We start from the raw sequence: 11,952 nt of genomic DNA, 5'->3' as shown, positions 1-11,952 counted from the left end.
GCATGTGTGATAGAGAATATAAAAATATGGCCTTTCAGAGAAGAATGGAAAACCATGAAAAAGAAGGCGGCAGAAATGTCCAATTAAAAAGATAATCAAAGGAAGCAGTTACTTGGAAAAATGAAATGAATGGCAACCAAGGACCCAAAGTAAGGGGTAGTATGTAATGGAAAAAGAAAAACTTTGCCTCCTTTTTCTTAGGCCAGATCCTAATGAAGGATAAGTTATCTGTAGAACATCTTCAGCCACTAGTAAGACGTACTTGTAGTTTTTTGGGGGGGGAGGAGGAGGGGGGGGAAAGGGAAGGAAAAGAGAGCAGTAGCAGCAGCAATTCTGTATGCCGGATGAGGAGAGGGTGAGTGACAAAAAGGAAGTATGGCTGACTTGGCGTCGGGTGCTGGGAGAGTGGGGCCAGGGAGAAAGAAGTAACTGCGGTTCTGTGAAGAATGGAAAAGTTAGTGTGGGTAGTGGTGTTTGTGAGTTCCTTCACCTTCTGCAGGGGTGAGTAAATGAAAAACCCAGCATTCCTTCCGTGTTTGAGAAAAGGCTGTGGGGAAAGGTGCCAGTCCTGTTTTCTGAAGCAAAAGTCAAAGAAGCTGAGATGTATATAGGGGCATGTGCAAAAATTTAACTTTGACCCCTTGGGGGAGGGGGTGGTGCACACTCTGTGGCCCAGCTTGGGAGGAGCTCACTTTTCCGTTCTCTGCCCAGCAGTGGCGGGAGCTCACTCTCCTATCTCTCCCTCCCTCCCTCCCTCCCCCCCTCCCCCCCCCCATCATGGCTCCAGAGCCCTGAGGAGGTTGTTCTTCCCTCCCCCCACCACCTCGTCACCACAGCCCCAGGATCAGAGGAGTCCTATGCCCCCAACAGTTACTGGGGGTGTCTGTGTCCCTGCTTGCCCCCCCTTGTGCATGCCCCCTGGATGTATATGAACTCCCGTTCCAGCTGCTTATTTGGAGTTCTGTTTTAAACTGACTTAAAAGTTGCAGGAGGCTTTCAGAAAAGGGAACGCATGCGGGTAAAAAAGTAAAAGCTGGACTTTGGGAGAAATTCTGAAGCCATTTGCTAATGAGGTGCAGCAGTTCTCAGACAATTTGAGGCAGAAATTTTAATTGCCCTCTGATAAACTGGAAGAGTGAACCTAGATTCACGGAACTTGGAGATGAGAGGATAAATGCAAACCTCCCCATAGTTCCGATCCAGTGCTCTGGTTGGGATTCATCTTATAAAGACGGTGTTGAACCAAGAAGACCAGATGCAGATCTGGTCCTCCCCAAAGTTCAAGGAGCTTGGGATTCATTGTTCTGGTTAACAGACCTAGAGTATGAGACCACTGATTCTCAAGCTTTGGGTCGGGGAGCCTTTTCATGCACCAAGAAAGCAAGATATTGAGAGATGAGATGGGGAGAGGGTCTCCAAGAGATTGTCCAACTCTTTTACGGAGTGGTCTAGAAAATGAAAAGGTTTGAAAATTTGTACCATTCTAGAAGGTTATGTCGCCCATCCCTCTGACCAATGGAGGCATGTTCTCTAAAATATATTCTCTGGGTTTTCATTCAATCCAGTTTTAAATCCTTCTAGTGATGGGATCCCCCATCATTTCCCTTGGGAAGCATACATCACAATAGTTCTCTGTAGTAGGAAGCATTTCCTGTTAGGAAATGTTTCAGCCTCAGTTTTCTTTTGCTCTGTTTAACCTATTACAGCTAGTTGTGTCTCCTTTGGGCTATAGTAATTGCATAATTCTGCAAAATGCAGCAAGCTCTGGGCTGAAAAACGGCATTTGTTTAACAGCACAAAGCAACAATACGTAGCAAAGTAGGACAAGAGGTAAAGAAGAATTCTATATTCAACTGAAAGTAAACATTGCATGATTTTGTAACCTGGCTAAGCACCACTAGCATATATTATGAAATTTCACATCAGTGATGTTACAAGCGAGCAAATGACTTGCATTGGAACTAAATATGACAATATGCCTTGTGTGCATCAGCCTCTAAACTTCTCTTTTTCCTGCAGCCTCTTTCTGCTGTTTGGGACACTTGAAAGAAGGAAGAGAAAAACTTTATAGGCAGGCACATTAAGATATGAGGGGATCTGAGAGGTGGTAAAAATTCCTTTTCATGAGCAGAGCGCAAAGCACTTTACACTCTTTTCATGTATTTGTCCTCACCACGTCCCTGTGAGATAGGGAAGTGTTAGCTGCATTTTCCAGTGGGGAACTGAAGCACAAAAAGAAGAAGTGACTTGTCCAAGGTCACACTGGAAGTCCATGGGGGAGCAGGGAACTGAAGCCAGGTCTCCCACATCCTAAGCCAGTGCTCTATCCATGAGGTGTGAATAGGGAAATAGCGCAGTAGTGTTTGTGAAGAATAACTGTCTCTGCTTGCGGCTTAGTGGACTGTTGAGTCTTGCTGATGTTTTCCCCTTTGTTCTTTTATTGCTACCCCTCATCTCCTCCCTGTCTGCAGCCATTCTAGAACTGAGTGGCACCCATGACATTGAAGGGACATGGAAGAGTTCCATCACCTTGCCATGTGTCTACCGGCCTTCCCAGGACTTTATGCAGACAACAGTCATTTGGACCTTGGACCGAGATCAAAGCCTGGCCACTGTCTTTCAAAGGGATAGGTCTGGTGATCACATCCCGTTGTCGCAGTACAGAGGTAGGGTCAACATCCCAAAATACAGGCATGGGGATGTCTCTCTCCAAATTGAAAAGCTTGAAATCCCAGACAGAGGGCAATACACTTGCAAAGTCACCTGGCGAGCCCATAACAAAAGCCTGCTAACAAGGGAGAGGACCATGACAGTTAATGTCGTTAAAGGTAAATTCAGTAATAAAATTTGCATTTACTTGGCATTTCTCACTCATAAAGCACTTGACTCTACGGGCTGCAGATCTGGTGGGGATTGGTTTCCAGGGGGCAATCCAGAGGGACTCCCACTCCCTGCGGACTCCCCACATCCATAGGGTTGAGGCCAGCATTGCCCATGGATTTTTTCGAGCTCCATGCTGCTGCTTCCCTGCACTGGCGCTAGCCCCTCCCGCTGGCCCTAATGAGGGGGAAATAAGCCGAAGGATGGAATTCATGCCTGTAGCATTGATGTGGGAGTGTAGCTTGTACCTAGCTTGGCCACTAGTGCTATTTAGGACAGCCTGAAGGTACCCCACTGCTGAACAACACCTCTGTGGGCCTTGCAGTAGCTATGGAATAGTTGGGATACAGGATTGCCCCAGCTATACACTCTCTACTTCAGAACATCCCCCCACCCATATCCCAGCGCTCTGTGCATGGGTGTGGAAGGCATGTGGAGGGGCAGAAAGACGGCTTTGCATCTAACCGTGAAAGCCTGCTGTGTTGGGGGTATTGTGTTAACATCGCTGGCACAAAGCAGTCCCACGGAAACCATGAATGGAGCTCAGAAACGCCGTATAGAAGCGGGTAACATGAGCAGGTAATGAATGAATTCATTCTGGAGAAGGGTGAGCAGCCATGGAAATCAGGGGAGTCTGAGTCCTGCACCTTTCACTGTAGTAACCAAACTCCCAGATCAAATACCCTGCAACCTTGGGACAATTCAGACCCACATCTCTTTCCCTCTGCCTTTCAGTTGCAGTGACCAAGCCCATCATCAGACCAGGCAATCTGGGATTCACTGTACCAAAAGGGGCTAGGACAAGCCTGACCTGCTCAGCCAGTGGGTCCCCACCCATCATCTACCGATGGTTCAAGGGAGAGCCGGGAGGAAACGCAACGCGTGTGAGCAGTCACGCTGTACTCATGTTTGATTCTCTGCAAACGTCTGACACGGGGAAATACTTCTGTGAAGCGGAAAATAGAGCAATCTCACAAGTCGTACGGCAGAGTGATGCAGTGCAGCTGACTGTGAGGGGTAAGTGCCCAAAACTAGAGCTTGGTTGTCTCTGAGACGCTCCCAGCTGCAGGATGATAATGAGGTAAATGGCTTAGGGGGGTTGAGCCGTTTAGACATTTAGATTGAATATGAACAACATTTGTGGTGACCCTCACTAGCGTACAAAACAAACAAGGGTTCTCACTCCGAGCCTTCATAGTTTAGGGCACAGCTGATCACCGACTAAGGTCAGAAAAATGTTCTCTATCCTCCAGCTCTGCCACTTGCCAGCTTGCTGACCTTGGACAAATACCCTCCCTAGGCTTCAGTTTACTCCTGGAGATAACAGGCATTCCCTTTGCAATGCCTTTTGGGATCTACTGATGAAAAACAGTCTATAAGACCTATGTATTATTATCACGGAAGCTTTACAGCTTCCCCCTAAAGATTTTGCATTTATCCAATTTGTAAATTAGCAATTGATGGGTAGAAGCGTCTGACGTGTTTTTCGCTCCTTTCATGGACCTCACAAAACCAGCAGCCATGGTACCCAGCTCGGAGACCGCGGTGCACACCACGGCCGAGCCTGTCTTCAAAAGAGGTGAGGCCGGCTCAGTGCTGAATCAGAAGCAGTTTGGAGACTGGAAGTGAAGCGGTGGTTGTGTGTGAATGATGGAGAGGGTGGGCTGAATGTGACATGTCCATTTGCTGCCATTTTTAGCAGTTAGTCCTCAGGCTGAAGGGGCAGGTGGCTTGCTGGAAATGACCTCTGCTGTCCTACGTGGTTCCAGCTGCTACTCACCTATCCTCTACCCTCCTTTGAGACATGACCTCATGCTGTGGGGCTACCTGGTTACAGGCTCCATGAGATGGCAGCTGTTCTAATACTTGGGAGGACATGCCTAGAGGAGTTGTGGCTTTCCTTAGCTCCATGTGGTATGGCAGGAAACCACCAGGAACAAAATTCCTGCCTCCATAACTCCCATGGTTTGGGAGGGCTCAGTACGTTGAGGAACCCAGCGGAGCAGAATTGTTTCCTTACTTGAAACCTTGGCTTGTGCTGTTTTAATCTAGGCTACCAGGGGACCAGCCTGCCCCTCTATCTCATCATCGTGATAGTTGTGCTCTGCGTGGCTGTGGTGTTTGTTGTCATCGCTGTTATCTTGTGCAGGAGAAAGACCAAGGAGGGTGAGTGCATTCCTTTTTGTTCCTAATATATTTTTAAAACTGTTTATTGTTCTTAACTCTGGTGGTCATAGAGTTCTTTTGCTTCCTTAATCAATTTTCTACAATTCTTAGCTGCTTATTTTATGCATACTATTAGCTCCCCCCACCCTCTTTTTTTTAAACCAGGGTAGCCTTCTTTTTCAATGGTACAATTGTGGCTTATTGGGCATCCTTAAATAGTTCCCAATTATCATTCACATCTTTCTGTTTAAATGCTTCCACCCAGCTAATTTAGCTTGTGATTGTTTTCAGTTTTGTAAAACTGACTTTTTTTCCCGCTCCCCCCAAAGCACCAAGTATCTATATGTTACTGGTTTGGATTTCATTACATTCACAGATAAATGTAATTGAGTCACTTGTAAACTTAACACTAATTTTGCAACTTTAATTTTTGGTTCTGGTCGAGTCCACTTTAGTATCTGCTTGCTAGCTGGGCAGGCCCAATACATCCAATCCCAGTAGGAAGAGATTTATAGTGTTCATTGCTGCAGGGGAGCACTTCAGTGACAGATGCCTTTGTCACAGGGCTCAAAAAAAAAGAACTAGATAAGTTCATGGAGGACAGGTCCATCAATGGCTATTAGCCAACATGTCAGGGATGCCACCCTATACTCTGGGTGCCCCTAGCTTCTGACAGCCAGAAGCTGTGAGTGGATGACAGGTGATGGATCACTCGATTGCCTCTTCTGGTCCTTCCCTCTGAAGCACTTGGCATTGGCCACGGTTGGAAGACAGGATATTGGGCTAAAATGGACCATTGGTCTGACTCTGTATGGCCGTTCTTATGTAGAAGCATCATCCAGGGAGGGGCAGTGAGATGTAATGGACTGAACAAAAGGCTGGAAAGTGGGAGGCTCCTGGTTTCCTTAGTTTTGGCAAGTCTCTTAACTACTCTGTACCTTAGTTTTACCCTGGGTAAAACAGAAACAACAATACGTACCTAACAGGGCACTAGATAATGATTGTACAGTGCTATGAAAATGTACTGTGCTATGTAAGTGACAATTAATTATTATTACATCTTTCAATAAGATTTTTAAAATTAAAAATTGATTTACATTAGGGGGAGTAAAACTATGAAATATTCACATTTGTCTTTTTGCAGATCACCCGAATGAAGTAACGTGGTAAGATTCTTAATCGGTCACGCTGAGAGAACTTCTGGGGTTATAATATTGCTTTCTGTGGCAGGGAAACTATTTGCCAAGTGAAGAATGAAGGTCCTCTGATTATACGAGAAGGAGGGGTTTGAATATCTTAACAGTATATGTGATTGACAGCATAAGGGTTTAGATATTCACAAGGGACAGTGATAGAAATGTTGTTCTTAAATGATACCTTAGAATCACAGAAATTAGAGTTGGAAAAGACCTATTGGATCTTCTGTTCCTTCACCAAAGAGAACAGTGCAAAATTATTCTCACTAGTGAATTCCCAATGTTTTGTCCAGAATCTAAAGAACAGGAATTTCCAGCACTTCCTTTGGGACAGTCTTCCACTTGAATGGATCTCCCTGCTGAGAACCATTTCCTGATGTTCATCCAAAACTGTCCTTTGCTGAATTCATTCCATTACTCCTAGATATTTCTTCCTGCACCATTCTAATCCTAAATTTAAATCCCTGGTCCTCCTCCTCCATTCACTTACACACATACACAAGACAAGCTGCAAATTGAAAGGGCCTGACAATAAAACAATATATAATGTGGGAACTACATGCCCAATGAAAGTGATCATAAGATTGCTGTTTGCCAGAAGCTGGGAATGGGCAACAGGATGGGTCACTTGATGATTATCTGTTCTGTTCATTCCCTCTGAAGCACCAGGCATTGGCCACTGTCGGAAGACAGGATATTGGGCTAGATGGACCATTATGACCTAGTATGGCAGTTCTTATTTTCCTATGTTCTAATGTATGTTGCAGTGTGGTATTCTGCCAATGAAATTTGTCTAGGTGCTATTCTGTCCATTTTGTAGAGCAAAATGTTAAAGTAAGGCCTAACTCTAATATCATTCATTGCATACTAGGATTTCTCTTCATTGGTTGTACCTTCATTGTAAAGATGTGGCCACCTTGGAGAATTTTTTCAGCTGCATTTTGTCCATATGTTGCAATTTTTCAGCTATTTATGCTATCCTTTATTTTCCAAAGGCCAAATCCTTAGCTGGCATAGGCCTATTGAGGTCAGTATTGTAGTGTCAGCAGAGAATTTGTCCCCAAAGTTTGTCCCCAAAGATTATTGGTAGTTGCCTCTTTTTGAGTGTGTCTGTATCTTATAATTTTGTCCTTGTCCTTTTAATACAACTTTTGCAGCCTCCTATAATGTCCCTGGGTTAGTATTAGGAGTCTTGTTATTCCACAGCTGTTATTGCACTGTCATTTAAAACCAGAGGACCAAAGCTTGATCTCAGCTACCCTGCTGTAAATCCAGAGTCATTCCACTAAAGTCAGTGGAATGGTCTAGGCTTACACTGGTGTAAAGCTGATTAGAATCTGGCCCAGGATCTTGAAGTTGGGAGATGTTAGGTCTCCCCTGGCTACTTCCTCCGATTAATATTAGACTTTTGTTTCAGTCATAAGTCCCTGAACCTCACAAGAGGAGAGGCTTGTTCAGGAATCAATGATGAGTGCACATATGAGGAAGCAAAACCTAGAGCTGAAAACGACTACACATCACAGTCTGTGAAAGAGAATGAATATGAGACATTGGGCCCAATGAAAATCAATGAGTATGCGACCTTTGTGAAAGCAACAGGCCCCCAGGCCTAACATTTAGCTTAGACAATGGAAGGTCCTTTAATTATGTGAGGACAGTTCAGGAAAAAAGCTGAAAGCAAGGCTAAAATAAGAATTGCACAGCATTGAAGAGGAGGAGGAACAAGCGGAGAGGAACCACCTCTGCAACTGTATCTTGCGCTTTAACCTGTGATAGTTTTTATAGCATACCTCTTTTGCGAAAGGAAATCTGTACATATTCTGTAGTAAAGTTTGGCTGCTATTTAGCCATCCAATAATATGGTGTCTCATATTGCAACATGGGATCTACTCTTTCAGACAGTCCCTTCCTTTTGTCTCCTGTTAGAGTTACATTTTTAAAATTTGGAAAAAGATGAAAGATACTTATTTAAAACTCTATGGTGAGGAGTGTTGGCATCTGCCTATGTCACTTTTTTCTATTTCTTGCTTTGCCCTTAGGCTTTAATATGGGCAACATTATTTTCCTATGCAAAGCAGTATTTTTAACAGGGAATAATATGCTAACAACCATACCTTGCCACCACTCTTAAGTGTTGTATTAATAAAAAACTTTCCACCCTGTACAAATCCAATTTCTCATGCACATCATCATCATCATCAGTTTGCCTAGACAGCAAAGGTCCATTGTGACCATTTCCTATGGCTTGTACATGCCATATTGGATTGTCTCGCTAAATACTTTGCCACCTTGGGGCAGGGGGGTCAGCAGTGCAGTGACTGAAGCAGTTTTCCTAATTATTAGTACTTCACCTTCAGCTATACGGCCACCACTGCCATTGACCTGAAGGGTTCATCTGCCACAGGTGACGAAGACTCCACGATTGCCCAATCTTCACCCGAGCCTCGTTCGCTGATTGTTTCAGGGTTCGGTGTAGGCCCTCATGGCTACCATAACGGCTAAGGGGAACAGGCCCCACCATACTTTGCCCTGCCAAGCAATCCCCTATTTTTGTCGTTGCCCACTCCTCACGAGCTAGGATGTGAGGTTGGATTTTTGGGGAGTAAAAGCATGGCAACTGCCTTGGTGTAGTGTGCACACACCATATACACAGGTCACTTGTCCTCAGTAGGTGGGGATTTGAGAAGTCCAGACGGCAGTTGCTGGACATCTCCCATTGCTTTCACCTGAGCAAAGAGCACAGTTTCTTCAGTGCCTACATACGTCCCCTCTGCTCTCCTTCCCCCCGCCACCCCTGTAGTTAAAAAGATTGAGCTCAGCCTTGGCTTGCTTGGGACAAAGATGAAAGAACCACATGGTCAGTTGCATTAACTGAAAAAACAATTCCTGTGTCTGGTTCTCTTCCACCCATGCTGTCCTCCCTCTTCACACAATCGCACTCATATGTTGGGCCTGATTCTACCCTCATCTATAGTCAGGCCCTCCTGCTTAGTACGGAATTTGCATGTGTTTGGGCAGTACTTTGTCCTTAGCTGATGTTATCTATTCCCAGATCCCTTCCTAAAGATTATAATTACAAGACTCTATTTTCTCCTGTAAACATAATGTATTCAGTATCTTTAAACCAGTTCTCACGTTGGCGATTAAAAAACAATGGTGGCGTTTCATTCAAAAAATATTTCCCCTGAGCACTAAACGCTGGCCATTGTCTGTGGTCTGCTATAGAGAGCCACATTTAGCTCTTGGTAAAACCTAGTGCTATCTCATTGATATTAAACATGTAACCTGCTTGAGCTAGGGCAGGATATGTCCCAGAGTCTTTAAACCCACAATATCCTGCAACTGCAGTGCTGATGCAAAGCAGCTGGGGCTAGCCAGAGACAGGCAAAGAACCAATTCTGTATTATGTAATTACCGTTCTTTCCAGTGGAACTACTTTGAAATCACTTCATTTTGTATTGTTTGTAGTTAACTTGCATTCCCAACTCTCTGAATGTCCTGAACCATGAAACTGCTTGCCTAATTAAGAACCCAAGGTGCTTTCTTGCTAGGCCTAAACTGAACAGTTTCATATTTAGTCCCATGATGACTGACTTGACACCAGATGCATCATTTTCATATACAGTAATTTGCCAGTTGTAGTGCCAACCTGTCTGAGGCCTGATCTATGCTGGCAATGGAGGTCAACGTAATGCCACTTACGTTGACCCCCCCTAAAGTATGCGTCTCCACTGGCATGTAAGTTCTGCTGAGCTAAATCAGAGTAAAAGTCGACCTAATAAAACCATCTCCAAAAGTGGTGTAGCGCTGAAGTCGAATTCCATGGGTCACATTTGCATCAGTGTAGGCAGAGCGCAATGTAAATCAATTCCATTGGCCTCCAGGAGGTATCCATAATGCTCTGTTGTGACCGCTCTGGACATTTGCGCTCTGCTGTAACATGCCCACATAAACAGGAAATAGCTCCTCCCCTCAAGCCCTGGGAAATTTTGAATGACCATTTCCGATTTGGACAGCTGGAGACCACTGAACCACTTATGGCGACTGCAAGGCCCAAACACGCTCCAGCATGGAGTCAACCAGAGGTCTTGGATCTCACTGGTCTCAGCTGTCTCAGCTCCAAGCCAGCAAAAGAAATTTAGATATCTATGAGAAGATATCACGTGGCATGTTGGAGAAGGGGCTCAACGGGGACGCGCAGCAGTGCCTCATTAAGATCAATGAGCTGAGGCAGGCTTATCAGAAAACTAGGGAAGCTAACAGCTGTTCTGGCTCCTCCCGCAAAACATGCTACTTTTATGTGGAGCTGCATGCAATTCTCAGCAGTGACCCCACCACTGTGCCACCACGCGGCGTCGATACCTCTGCAGGATCCGAGTCCAGAATGAATGAAGAGGACTTTGTGGAGGAGGAGGAGAGCAGGGTGCAGGAGAGGGGGGTATTCATTCTCCCTGAGAGCCAGGACCTGTTCATTACCCCAGAGCAGCTCTGCCACATACAGGATAGAGGGACTGATCGAGATGCCAGGGAAGGCGCATCTGGTGAGTGTGTTTGGTAAATCTAATTTTTGCGGTTATGTCCCCAGTCCAGCTTCTTAAAAGGAGTTTGTGTTTTTGAGGAGATGGGCTTCCTGGGTGTTGCCAAATTTCAGTGGAGGGTTACTCCCGGAACAGACTATTTATGTGCAGAGGTATGCGCCGAGAATCCTCTGTGGATATCTTAAGGGAACTTTCATGTAGGTAATCTGTAAACCTTTGCAGAAGGTTTCTGGGGAGGGCAGCCTTATTTCTTCCACCACGGTAGGATACTTTACCCCACCAGTCTGCTATTAAAGGAGCAGGCATCATCACGGAACACAGCATAGCAGCATAAGGTCCAGGCCTGTACCCCGATACTTGCAGCAAATCTTCTCTTTCCTCCTGAGTTACCCTCAGGAGACTCTCACACATGGTCACCTAGGGAAGATGGCACAAGTTTAAAATATCTGACCAATACAGTCACTCCGAGTTATTTCTCTGCTGTGGCCGGTGTCCCTGGTCGCCTCCCCAAGACAATTTCTAGTACTGGTATTGTTGCTATGGGCATTATGGGTTGGGACACTGGTTGCCCTATGTTTACTGCTGCTAGACTTCACCTGCAGCATCCTCTAATCTGTTTTGCCCATCTCCTCCCAAACCGGTCCTTGGGATGTTACAGGGGAGCCCGGTGATCCCTCTCCTTGTTCAAGTGTGGATTGTGGATTTTAGTGCTAATTAAACCTCTCCATAATGGATGCAAGGGCCCCTTGCTTACCATATCTGGAACACCACTCTGACCCGTCCGCTACTTACAGATTGGAATGCGGGTCTGACTTAGCCTTGTGAACATGAAGGGGAGTTCTTTTTACATTGTAACATTTATTTTACTACTTTGGGTCAGCTAACAATGACAACTTTCTGCTTTACTTTTCTTACAGTTGACACTTCGGTCCTCAGCCTGCCCTGCAGAACTCCTGCTGAAAGACTTTTTCCCAGATTAGGAAGCAGAAAAAAAAACCATGGGATGATATGTTTAGCGAACTAATGAACGCCTCTGTAGCTGCTGACACAGAGCTCAGAGCCTGGAGGATGATCTTGTCTGAAAAACTAGACATGGACATGGAACACAGAAGATCTGCACAGGAGCAGGAGTGTGATACGCAACAGGAGATGTTACGTACGATGAGGGATTA

The 11,952-nt window shown here is 45.3% G+C and overlaps 1 protein-coding gene across 2 annotated transcripts; it reads left to right on the top strand.

Moving 5' to 3' along the window:
• LOC137153940 (V-set and immunoglobulin domain-containing protein 4-like) lies at positions 1-8,386 on the top strand. 2 transcript variants are annotated; one of them, XM_067549731.1, is made up of 6 exons: positions 1-149; positions 2,472-2,828; positions 3,616-3,897; positions 4,933-5,046; positions 6,191-6,212; positions 7,660-8,386. In XM_067549731.1, exons 2-6 carry the CDS (start codon positions 2,564-2,566, stop codon positions 7,853-7,855), a joined length of 879 nt encoding a protein of 292 aa, XP_067405832.1. In that variant the 5' UTR covers positions 1-149; positions 2,472-2,563; the 3' UTR covers positions 7,856-8,386. The 2 variants fall into 2 exon arrangements, with proteins under 2 accessions (XP_067405832.1, XP_067405831.1); XM_067549730.1 differs by lacking the exon at positions 1-149 and adding an exon at positions 400-501.
• The last annotated feature ends 3,566 nt before the right edge of the window (positions 8,387-11,952 follow it).

This window comes from Emydura macquarii, unplaced genomic scaffold, assembly GCF_026122565.2.
Source record: "Emydura macquarii macquarii isolate MOO-44397 ecotype Brisbane River unplaced genomic scaffold, CSIRO-AGI_Emac_v2 contig_1253, whole genome shotgun sequence".
NCBI classification, from domain to species: Eukaryota; Metazoa; Chordata; order Testudines; family Chelidae; genus Emydura; species Emydura macquarii.
This window is presented reverse-complemented; position numbering and strand designations above follow the sequence as displayed.